This window comes from Athene noctua, chromosome 3, assembly GCF_965140245.1.
Source record: "Athene noctua chromosome 3, bAthNoc1.hap1.1, whole genome shotgun sequence".
In the NCBI taxonomy this organism is placed as follows: domain Eukaryota; kingdom Metazoa; phylum Chordata; class Aves; order Strigiformes; family Strigidae; genus Athene; species Athene noctua.
In genome coordinates, this window is record NC_134039.1 from 77,063,934 (window position 1) to 77,076,927 (window position 12,994).

The following is a 12,994-nucleotide window of genomic DNA, read 5'->3' on the forward strand; positions in this document are numbered from 1 at the left end:
TTGATGATTACCTTTTCTTGAGGACTCTAATTGTGACTTGGTAGACAAAGGTGACATTACAGTAGATTACAGATCTCTCACCAAACTATTTTAAAAAGCTTAGGCTAGACAGTAGATACTGAAAGTTTCATGGACTGTAAGCTTACGTGACCAAGAAAGCCAGATGTGAATCCTCAGAACATAAGCTGACACATCAGCTCAGGAAATGCCAAAGAACAGAGGTTTATAAAAGTTGCATTTGTGAAACAGTCAGCTGCAATGTAGGAATATTTTTTTTTTTTTTTTAATAAAAACACTTCTGCCAGGAGAAAACAACAGATCTAGTAAACTACATGTGATTCATATATTATCTAACAATTAGAGAAATGTAGGAAGCACGGTTTTGTTTAAAAAAGCAAAAATAAAATGAAAATAACACAAACCAAAAATCCAAACCAACAACAACTCTAAATTAATGAATTAACTAAAAAATTGGAAAGATGATTCAGTGACAGAGCTAAGCAAGACTGTTTACAACGGGAAAAGACTGAACTTTTCCCATTATCAAAGATTATCAATACTCTAGATACAATTACATGAATTAGTACTGTAGTTCACACAGAAGACTTTCAACATGAATGTGACTCCGTGGGTGCCTGATGCAAAACAAGCAATAGTCCTGTTAAGTTGCTTCTGTCTCTGGAGAACCTAATTACAGACATTGCTCAAACAAACAGATTAACCTCACTTTTATACAGTGGAAAAATTTTGTTAATTTTAACTACCTTATAGTGGATTTACAAGTACATATGATAGTGCAGAATAAGGTCAATTATTCCACATCAGGAAGTACATTAAGAGTATTCTTATTCAACCTTTAGATTTCAGACAATTGGCTAATTGATAAGAAGCGACTGACACTGCAAGACATTACACTGACCTACGCCAAGAACAAGCAAGGAGAGAAAATTCAGACCTATTAGTAGCCGAGGCAGAGAACATGGCATAATTTGGTTTGGTATAATTCTAAGTAAAGATGAAGAATCCCATGCTTCCCTTTTACGTAGCAACGGCTCAGACATAAAGGTTCACGTGAGAGCAATTCCCTCTTCTCACCTTCCTGCCAGTATTTATATATAAAATACAATTCTAGGAAAAATACAGGATTATATTGTGGAAACAGGCTTTTTGTAAGATCCATTACTGTCTTTATTTTATCTGGATTTTAGATACCCCAGTAATAGTTTATTTTGTTGTTTTTTGTTTTTTGTTTTTTTTTTTTTTATAATAGCAACAAGAACAAAATACAGAGAACCCTGAAAATTACAGAGGCATTAAAAATCACTCCTTTTATGATTTTTTTAAATTATTTTTTCCCTTTTTTTCAATTCTCATATAAATCCAGTTGCAGGTGAGCTTTATTGTTCTTTCTAATAGAATTTATTTTCTTCTTCTATCCTCCTCCCAAGAGAGCTGAATTTTACAATGACATAAGCTTACTGAAGTGACACTTAGAACTAGATGAAAAGCAGAGAGTGGTTTCAAGGATTTTTTTTTTTTTTTTTTTTAGCACTTAATTTTGGTCAAAATTGAAGCAGGACAACAAAGAAAATTGTAGTTTCCAAAACTGCAGATCTAAGAGAAACTGACTTTCTCATGAGCTAACATGACACTGAATTTCACTGAGAAGTTTTAGAAGCACCCCTTTGCCTCTACTTTATGGAAAATACAAAAATATTGCTTTCCCTTTTCTGCCTGTATACTTTGGGGCTCTACCACAGGGCTGGGGCACATGAACCCATAAAGTATGGGTTGTTAAAGTCATGCCTTGTTTCAGAAATTGACTTTATTCCCAAGATGCTATAAACAAAGTATTTTCAGTAAAGAGAATAAAAAAAATATGCTGAGATATTATGAGACTTCCTTTAATATCATGCTTGTACATTGATTATTTCACATGCTGTCTGTTCACTAAGGGCAAAAAATTGGCCTCCAAATCTCGTAGTGAGAAGTATGGGAGAATGGAGAGGACATTATGTACTGCTCATTTAAGACATCTAATTATCAGTAGAACAAAGATGTCGGCGCTATCACCAAAATTAGGAGGATCTGAGCTTTGAAGATACAACATGCTGCAGAATGCTCTAAAAGCACTGAACTAAAGCATCTCGAAGTGGGCATCCAATATTTGTATACCTTAACGTTGCTTTGATTCAATTCCCTGTCTGTAAAGTGAGGAAAACAAAACCCACCATCTTGTAGTTGACAGATTAAAAGAAATTAATTGCCTGTGGAGTGCTTTGATACTGTAGTGCTGAATATCACAGAGAAACCCAGGAGGTAATTAATAATTCTGTCTCCAGTACAAGGCTGAATAGTGTGCAGGAACTGAGGCCTAGAATGGCACAATGTGCAAGAGGAAAACAAAACAATAAACTGTCATTGACAGAGTGGGGAAGGTGTGCATGCACCTACTCCCAAATTGTAATGCAGATGGCCAGCATGGCCAAAATAATACTGTACATGAGATCTTCATTATGATGTTGCCTCACTTTTTTAGTTTTTGATTTTCCTACATTTTATTTCAATTCCCTGTATGTAAGATATTCCAGTGCTAAGTAACACACAGCTCTTTATTTCTTGTCCAGATTAAATATAATGTCTTTATAGGAGATCCTCTTTGAAAGTGATGCTTTAAAAGTCAGTGAAGCACAATGAATGAACTAGCTGTGCTCCTATACTGCTTGAATTATCTGAGTCCAGATTTTGGAAAGGAAAAGGAAGTAATAAATTTTGCTTGAACTCACCACACGTTTTAATTGCACAGAACTCCCAGGGGGTGTTAGGGTCAAGAGTGTAGCACCATGGTCTCAGCTTGCCATCAGGATTGCGGCAGTAATTATCATCAAAGCCCTTGTCAGGATATCTGCAAACCACAACGAGAAACGTGTCAGGGAGGTCTTCCTGGCAACACTGCACAGGCTTGTACAAGGTACTTAAAGGACAGTCTTCAGCAGAGGCAAACAAGAATCAGTTACCATTAACCTTGGGGCTGATTCTGTGAGATTGATGCAGATACTCTTTTAACACTATTAGAAAGTTAATAACATAAAATGTCTTTCAAAATATGCAGCAGAATCAGACCTCCACTGAGGGGATTCCCTGCTGTGCTAATGCACAGGATACCGGATGGGGTAACTCTGTTAATTGCTAAACTCTTGGTCTTGTGTCTGTCAACTGATGACCAGACTCTAAAGCCACTCATTTTTTTAAAACAGCCCAATTAAGTGTGGATTATATAAACACTGCCTGGCATGCTGGTCTTATTAAGAAAACAGGTTCTTCAGTGCAACAGCCCTGAGTTCAAACTGGAAGCTATTTTGAGTAGCTATGTTGCTAATGATAGCTCCATTTTCGTAATAGAGCTTATTCTAGGTCATACCCTCATTTCAAGCAATGAGGGGAAAAAAGGAGAAAAATAAGGGAATAACTTCCATCTCACTTTATCTCATTAAGATTTGAAGCTGTTGTGCCATTTAATTGTTTCCATGTTCCTACTGCCACCACTGAACGATCAGGCAGATATTCAAGATAAAGAGGTACTTTAGGCATAAATGTGCTATGTTAACATCTATAAACTTAAAGAGAAGGAGATAAATGCATACTTCTTTTTTTTTTTTTTTTTCTCCAATGAATACAAATTGTCTTGGTTTTCCAGTTTTATTGAAACATGTTTGTAAAAGAAACAAAAAATAGATTTGCCCCTGAGGGAAACATGAAAAGTATGTAAGAGAACAATAAAGTTAACTACCTGGGAACCTGAACACATTTACAACTGCAAGCAGATGTGTTTCTCACAAGAGAGGAAGGTATGATTTACAAGCCTGTGTTTTTGCTAGGATGCTTTCTCTGTCAAACAATCATCCTAATTTTGACTCATGCATTTGCAACTTGATCTCCCATTCCTTGGGAAAAATCAGGTTCCTTCATCAATAGAAGGGACAGGGACAGGATTTAAGTAGAACTTAAAAAACGAAACAAAACAACAACATCAAACCATCAAAACCACAAAGGAGAAACCTCACAAAACTGAAAATGCAAGGGCAGTCAAGAATGTGGTAGTTTCAGATCTAGTAGGAGTACTTTGTTTTCTGCTACGTAGAAGACAAACTGTAAAGGAACAAATTGTGTAAAAGAACAAATTGATTTCACAATAAAACCGTTAATAGGCTAGTATTATAGCAGAAAACAAGATGTCTTTGGCCACCCAGTAGGTAGAGTGATGAGCTTTGATGTCAGCAGCACATGCTCCGTGTCATGTAGCAATGGAAAGTTCATGGCAGTACCCAGGAACCAAGGTTGAGTCCAGGAATGCCAAGGTATCTGCAGTCATAGCTCCCAAAAAACATTCAAGACAACTGGGGATATAAAGAACCCACTCTCTAGAAGGCAAGTGTCTTTCATAGCACTGAATGCTCTGTCTTTCTTAATATTATATAATATGTCCCGACAGTATGCCAGAAATATGTTATTTACACTTAAGTAGAGATATAACACTTCTTTCAGGATGAAGCTTTGAGTGGCTTTGTGGGATGGAGTAGTGTCCATGAACTATATCTTTCCACCTACTATATCTATGTGCCCTTTTCTAGAGCAACAACAGCCTTCCCAGTCACTGGTTCTTCCCACAATATTCAGACATGCTTCTGCCTTCCTTCATACCCAGCAAACAACAGTTCCTCAGTTCCTATAGAAAGGGCCAGCTAACACCTTTAAGACACAAATATTAGGGATGAGATAAACACCAGGGCTTCAAACTGTTCCACACAATTCAACAGTGGGACTATGGAGGATTCCCTGAGAGCTCATCCCTTTGCTCTGCACACTCCTCCTTCCCCAGAACACTTGGGCACAAATATCTTGCTTAGACCCAACAAAGAGCCTGAGGTTTCCAAGATCTTTCAGAGCACTACATATTTCTTTTTTTCCCCTCCCCTGGAACTGCAGCAGCTGTATTTCATTGCTGAAACTGAAATGAAGCATTAAGATACACATTTGGTGTCAAAATCAATACTTTTTTTCTAGTTTCTGGGGTAGGGGGAAGAGTGTTAGATGAAGAGATAAAATCTAGTCTCTTTGAAGAGACAGATGTTGACTTCTAGCTCTGCTTGAACTAAACTGAAACTTAGTGTCTTAAACTCTTCACCAGTAATTCTTTTCCCTTTTCATTTTAAAAGATATGCAGGACTGGAAACTTGATTTTGTATAAAGTAAATTTTCATGCAAGTGATATAAAACAGAGTATTTTAATAAAAGAGTATCTGCAGCTATTCAACACTTATACTACAACTCTACTTTCCTCCAAGCAATAAGTACCTATTTTCACAGCATATTTGATTTTGAGCAGAAAATATAAGCAGAAGAGGAGAAAACTGTTGCCTCCTTATGCTGCTCAAGGCCTATCTAAGTCATTATCTTCAATGATCTTCCTTCCATACTGAGGCATAATCCTGTCCATAAGGTGCATATGAGAGAACTGGAGCTTCAGAATGCAATTCTGCATCTACTAATAGCTAAAATTGGGTCATGCAGGAGCTGTTTGGGGGGATTCCTACTGCTACTTTCAATTACATCTAAGTAAAAAGGTATTATCAGTAACTGACCCCTGAAAGGAATAAATATGGAACAAATTGTTGAGGTGACAAAAAAGAAAAGAGATGTATTCACCCGGAGCTGAAAGCATTGTCCAACAGCAGACAGACTACAGCATCTGAAAAGATTAATTTTACCTCTGTTTCTTGTCATTGCAACTGATTAATCCATAAATGAAAATAAGTTTTAATTTGCTCAGCCAGTCCTTCCTGGTTTCCAAGTACTTCGCAATACCCCCAGATGACACAGTATAAGCCTTTCTAGAGACTGCTGTATTTTAATGGATCATTTGTTCCAGACCTCCTCTCTTATTTTCAACTTAAATAACTATTAAAAAAAACGACCAACCAACAAACAAACCAAAGCCCACAAAATTTTTCAAAGCTAGTATAATCAAAGTATGTTGTCACTACCTTTAGTGACCATTCCATTAAGTAAATAAAAATCAGTGTATTAGAAATGTACGGGACACCAGTTTCTCTTCTGAAACAACATATAGATCAGCTCAATATGGATGGATCCTGTTTTGATTAAAAAATAATTTTTAGTAAAGTCTGAAAACTCTCAAAAAAGAGTTTTTGGAGGAAATCTTTCAAGGAGGAAGGCGATTGTTCATGAGACTGCAGTTAGCCTGAAAAGTAATTTTGCAAACAATCCAAAATAAACGACAAAAAAATATTTCCTCCTGACAGTAAAATTTTTACTGTTTGTACACATAAATTCTATAAATGATTCACTCCCAAGGAGCAAAATTCTTTCTGTGACTAATTCACAGCAAGTGCATGGCAAAACTCAGAAACAGATTATCTTCAGTCCCAGTCTGTTAATACAAAATATTTATTGTAGCAGAACTATGGGAGAACCTGCTATTATTCATGAAGCAGATCATCTGAGCCAAGAGGAAAAAGAGGTTACATCACATAAACTCCAAACCTGCAGATCCTAATATTTTGCTGAATAATCAGGCTTTCTAAAATCTACTAGTACCCATATTTCTGAGTATAAAAATGATGCTTTATTTAGTAGAACACTTCAACATACATAAAGATACTTTCAGTGGAAAGTCTCAATTACTCTGTCTGTTGATTCTTGTAGTCTTCCTCTTGCAGTTTAAATTTATTCAAACCACTTTATAAATGGAGTTAATCCAAAATACAGAGTAAAATTGAAATGAAACTTTAGTCCAGTTTAAAAGAAATACAAAGGGCCTCCTGTGTGGCCTAAACCCCCACACAACATCCTTCCAAAAGTGTGTATTATAGATGACCCTTTGCAGTAGGGTGAATTTTAATGCCTAGGACAAATCCTAATGGGGATGCAGTTTGCCTTATTATTTCTGACTCATCTTTTGGCATAATATATCTATGTTTAAATTAAAAAAAGAAAAAAAGTCTTAAATATAATTCCATGCGAATAAAATGCTAAACAGAATGATGAACTCGTTTTCCAGGCTGAAAAATAACATGTAGTGGACAAACACTTTTGTCAAAGGAATTGGATACTTGCACCTGATTACTACCAAAGACCATCTACAGCTTTAAAGCTGTTCAATACTTCAAAAAAGAAGCATACTCTGACTTGATAATGTTGCAAGTTTGTATTCACTAACTTAAAAACTCTAACCAAACTTTGACTTTTAATCATTATTTACTTTATGATTAAGGTATTGTAAGCTGACTGAAGCTGTATCACAATATATACAGAAACATTCAGAGGTTAATTTTTTATTGTCAGTGAAGCTAGGGAGAAAATTTTGATCAATTAATGCAGTGCATGTACATCACTGCACTACACAGCCATGGCATGTAGCCACAACAGCACAAAACAGCATCCTGCATCTCCATCATGATGGTAACCAGCCTGCACACACCATGTGTCAGAAGCCCAAGGAACTAAAAGTGGTGAACTCTATAAATTTCAGTTCAACTAATGTTGATTTTGCCAAACTTGTTCCAGAACGTGTGTAATTTTCAGATTATAACCACATGGATTTTGTTGGGGGGAGGAGAGGTTACCTCTCTGGACGATATTTGTGCTTGTGTGGTCTCTGAAGATCCCAGCGCTGACACTCTTTGCCTGACTCGGTGTGATCCATTGGCCCTCTGTAACTCTCTCCATTGCAGGTCATGCATTCAACTAGGGGAAAAAAAAAAAAAAAAGGTAAAAAAGGTACTAGTAGTTTATTATGTTGATAACTTGTAGAACAAAAAAAAAAAAAAAAAAAAAAAAAATTAAATCATATCCCTGCTATCATAAACTGAAACCAACCTAAAGAGGTATAAAAAAGTATCTTTTACTTAGATTAGTGTGGGAAATGCCCTTTGGAATAGAAATGCAGCTCTTAGATCTAATCCAGATGCTTAAATTTGGTATCATTTTATAAGACACTTAAGATTTTAAGGCAGGTAGGTGTGAGCTGCTAGAGGCATTAATGTTCCTAGAAGATTTTTAACCTTACCTATGGTTAGTAACAGAGAGACACACATCTAAGGAAGGAGTATTTTTTAGAGGTGATTTTCTAATTAAGTAACATATTTTTCTAAGTCACTGTAAGCCATAGTATAATAACAGCACAAGTTTAAGCCCAGAATAATGGCTGAATCACAATTTCTTGCTGTACAGTCTGTCTCTTTAAATTCCTAGCACTTCCAGCCACATATGATATGATTTCTTTTAGATACTAATTCTTCTTGGCAGCTTAAAGTATGATACATATTCAGCCCTGGTTTGGGAAAGTGGGTGGTAGAGGGAGAGTGGACAAAAGTTACTAAAGGGATTTGAAATCACTGTTGAACAAAATATGCTTCATAATTTAGAATGAGAAGTCTTAAAATGTAAAATAAATTTACCATAATTAACTATAGACACATTTCTGAAGTGCCCTCTAATTAGAGTAATTGTAATGAAGGATCACTTAGTAAATAGTAATTTCTGCAATTACAGATCTCACTCTTCAGTCAAAACATCCGCTACCAAAGTCCTCATCCTGCAGTGAGCTCCAGGTCTTATCCCGTTTGCAGCTCACATAAACAGATCTTTAAATGTTAGCTTTTAATAGATTGTCAAGATCCTTGTAAATCACTCTCTTCCTCCCTCTCTCCTTTCCTCTCCCTTTTCTTCCCCCACCACTTTATAGCTATTGCACATGACACATTAGTAGGAAAATTAAAAGCACCCTATCTTGAGGATTTAAATGGGTTGATTAACTGGAACTGAATTGGCTGATTAGCAAGATACAAAAGCTTAGTTTGGAGGTTAGCAGAACTTAAAAGTCAACAAATGCAATGGTGCACATGAAGTGTCTTCTGAATTCTGTGACTTAAAAGTCGAAAGCGATTGGATTTATAAAAGGTTCTACTTATTTATACTATTCATTTGAAAAACAAAATGCATGCTTAAATTGAGTTCTCATCCTGTAATTCAGTATCTATATTTTCATCAAAAAGAATAAGTTGATTTTACCATGGAATGGAACTGGATGATTTTATCACATAGTAATACTGAAACTGCGAATGGATTCACTGTGGAACAGACAAGTGAAAAAAGGGTCACATCTGTGCAATAAGCATCACTTCATTGTTCCATATCCTCCATGACCTGAAAAAAAGCTGCTGAGCCTGCAAACTTGTTCGAGTTTTCCAGAGTACTGGAACAGAAGAAGATCTCCTCTTTCTCTAATCACTGCTTTTATTGTGACATGAGTTCCTCTTGCTGAGAAGTCACCTATTCTTTCTCCAAAGTCCATGAACAAGTGTCACTGAAACTATCAGAAGTTCTGCATACCTGCTGCCAACAGAGAAAGGCAAGTTTGTTTACACACGAGCCGTGCTGCGTTACCTTGTGAACAGAGGGGGATGTCGCAGACTTCATGGCGGGTCTCTGGACTGGTGGTGAAACACCATGGCCCTCCCTCTTCTCCTCGGGGGTTTCGACAGTAGTTTTCCCGCAGGTCTTTACCCCGATAGCTCGAAGGCAAAAAGCTAGTTTTAAAATGACAATCATTACAGTATAAGAGCATGCAGACTTTGGTGTTAATCATACTATTTTTTACAAACAATTAGAAACAATCACATTTCTGCTTCCTTCTCCCTCCACCCTGCCTACACAAATGCACACACCCAAATATCTGTCCATACACAAATACACATCTTCAGACAGGATTACTCAATCAATGGCCTAAATATGGGAAAACTTGTCTAGCCCATAGCTTGCTCTAGTGAGTTTTACTCCCATCCCTCGGGCATCCGGAGCCAGCTATCTGTTGCAGAGCCAGAGGCAGCAGCACACTCCCTGCTGGACAAGACCAGCTTGTAAGTACTTACACAAGGGTGGGAGGCCCTTTGACAAAGGGGAAAAATGTATTGGATGAGTATGGGAAAAATTCATTGGGTCCATAGTCATGTCACACCCACCTTTCCAGTGCATGTTGTGCACGTATAGCAGCAGGCCCAGCTGGGTACAGTGTGCACCTACTACATAAAGCCCACAAGCAGAGAAACTTCTTCCCATCCCTGGTCAGGGAGGAGGTAGAACTGAGCATCAGGAGTGTGTGAGCGTGACTGAGCAGTGTGACACACCATGCTGAGAGTCATTCACTGCCCAAAACCATGGAGTGCTTTGCATTTCAGCATCAGATATTTCCCTGATCCTGCTTTGGCTGTCTTGCTTCATGTTCTGTCACAACCCCCATTGTTATCACCTTAGGGTCTGCTACTTATAGACCCACTCATCATTGCTATCATACAAATTATACCATTTAACAGTGACCTAGCTGACTTAAACTGTGTTCTTCCTTTCACTATATGCTCTGCTTTTGCTGTAATAACAATACCCATTAAGATTTTTCCCTTAGATTAGATCTCAGACCAGTGGTAAGGATTTTGTTTTTCTTTAGTGATTTTATATAAATGTGACTTAATACTATAATTTTTTACCTAAAATACATTTTCAGTATGATACTCTGTAGCTTATACTCAGTCAATCAAATGTAAACACTCCAGGGTCAAGGATTTGTGTTCTTAGCTGTCTGTAAAATTATGTGCTTATCTCTAGAGAAACTCCCACATACACACTGACATTATATAAAAGTAATGCCATTTTTTGCCCACCAACTAGGGAATAGCTAACCCCATAGTAAGGAGCCCAACCCCAGAGCTCATTCTGTTCAACGCCACCACAAGAGCTCACAATCACATTCAGACTGCCCATTGCAGACAAATGCAGTGGCACTTCCCTGCCAGATTCATTGCAGTGATGCTTAAACAGCAACTAAATTTCTGTAGTTAAAAAGCACAGTAAATTCAGACTTATGCTCAATTTCATGTAGATTTTTTTTTCTTAATTAAAAAGTTGGGCAAAATACATAGGGGATTACACAAAACTTGGAATTCAACTTAACAAATTGAGCTTTATTTTGGGTATTTGTTTGTTTGAGGTTTTTTTCTGTTGGGGTTGGTTTTATTGTGTTTTGGTGTGGTTATTTTTTTAATCAGCAAGGGATTTCAATTGTATCTATATTCTAGAGAAAAAAAAGGAACAAAATTTCATCTAGCTTTTTTTACAAGACTGTGGACTCTGTAGCTTAAGAAACTAAACTAAGTACTTAAGACAATCTTTATACACAAACACTGATTCAATTTATACACAAAATCAAAAGAAAAATGTATGGTTCTTGCTGTCCTTGGCAGATTCAGTTATAAATGAATAAATTTAAAATATTAAAAGAGAGAAACAGAAAGCAAATTATGACATGTGACATTTTAATCATGTTTTACTTCTCTTAATAAAATCTTTGAACTAACTGAAGTGGAAAATACCTCTGTTAATTGCATTGTAGTTCTAGTCAATGCAGTGTGGAAGTGCTTTTCTTATTTTTGGTGCTTGAACAGAATAATTTTTATGTCATTACTGCTGCCTATAAAATTGTTGCTTCTGCTTTTCCTCTATAGTCTTGTAATATAAAAAAGGGGGAAAAAAGGGAAAGAAGGAAGACCTGGAGAACTACAGGCCAGTTAGTCTCACCTCTGTGCCTAACAAGATCGTGGAGTGGATCCTGCTGGAAACTATGCTAGAGCACATGGAAAATAAGGAGGTGATCAGTGACAGCCAACATGGCTTCACTGAGGGCAAATCGTGCCTGACATATTTGGTGGCCTTTTACAACAGGGTTACAGCATTTGTGGATAGGGGAAGAGCAACTTATATCATCTACCTGGACTGTGCAAAGCATTTGACACTGTCCTACATGACATCCTTGTCCTTAAATCAGAGAGACATGGATGTGATGGATGAACCACACAGTGGAAAAGGAATAGGCTGGATGGTCACACTCAAGAAGTCACAGTCAATGGCTCGATGTCCAAGTGGAGAGCGATGATGAGTGGCATTCCTCAGGGTTCAGTGTTGGGACCGGCATTTAACATCCTCGTTGGCAACATGGGCAGTGGGATTGAGTGCACCTTCAGCAAGTTCATCGACAACACCAAGGTGTGTGGTGTGGTCGACACTGGAGGGAAGGGATGGGCCATCCAGAGGGACCTGCACAGGCTGGAGAGGTGGGCCTGTGCAAACCTCATGAAGTTCAGCAAGGCCAAGTGCAAGGTCCTGCACATGGGTCAGGGCAATCCCAAGCACAAATACAGGCTGGGTGATGAGTGGATTGAGAGCAGCCCTGCGGAGAAGGACTTGGGGGTATTAGTGGATGGAAAACTGAACATGAGCCACCAGTGTGCTCTCAGAGCCCATAAGGCCAGCTGCATCCTGGGCTGCATCAAGAGAAGTGTGGCCAGCAGGTCAAGGAAGGTGATTCTGCTCCTCCACTCTGCTCTTATGAGACCCCCCCTGCAGTGCTGTGTCCAGCTCTGGGGCCCCCAACATAAGAAGGACAGGGACCTATCCTCAGGTCCAGAGGAGGCCATGAAGATGCTCGGGGGCTGGAGCACCTCCCCTGTGAGGACAGGCTGAGAGAGTTGGGGTTGCTTAGCCTGGAGAAGAGAAGGGTCCAGAGAATACTTACAGTGTCCTTCCAGTGCTTACAGGAGGCCTAAAGAAAATCTGGGGAGGGACTCTTTATCAGGGAGTGCAGTGATAGATGAGTAGTAACAGTTTTAAACTGAAAGAGGGTAGATTTATATTTGATATAAGGAAGAAGTTTTTCACTGTGAGGGTGATGAGACACTGGAACAGTTTGCCCAGAGAAGCTGTGGCTGCCCCCTCCCTGGCAGTGTTCAAGGACAGGTTGGACGGGGCTTTGAGCAACCTGGGCTGGTGGAAGGTGTCCCTGCCCATGGCAGGGGGGCTGGAACTAGATGGTCTTTAAGGGCTCTCCAACTCAAACCATTCTATGCTTCTAAATATCACAAAT

At 38.2% G+C, this 12,994-nt stretch overlaps 1 protein-coding gene across 1 annotated transcript in view; it reads right to left on the minus strand.

The window, feature by feature from the left end:
• Nucleotides 1–12,994, minus strand: part of HGF (hepatocyte growth factor) — a 93,131-nt gene that overhangs the window by 25,456 nt on the left and 54,681 nt on the right. The window contains exons 5-7 of the mRNA XM_074901682.1: nt 9,469–9,611; nt 7,647–7,767; nt 2,787–2,905 (exon numbers count right to left, since the gene is read on the minus strand). Coding sequence (XP_074757783.1) covers nt 2,787–2,905; nt 7,647–7,767; nt 9,469–9,611 — 383 coding nt within the window. The remainder of the gene's footprint in view (nt 1–2,786; nt 2,906–7,646; nt 7,768–9,468; nt 9,612–12,994) is intronic.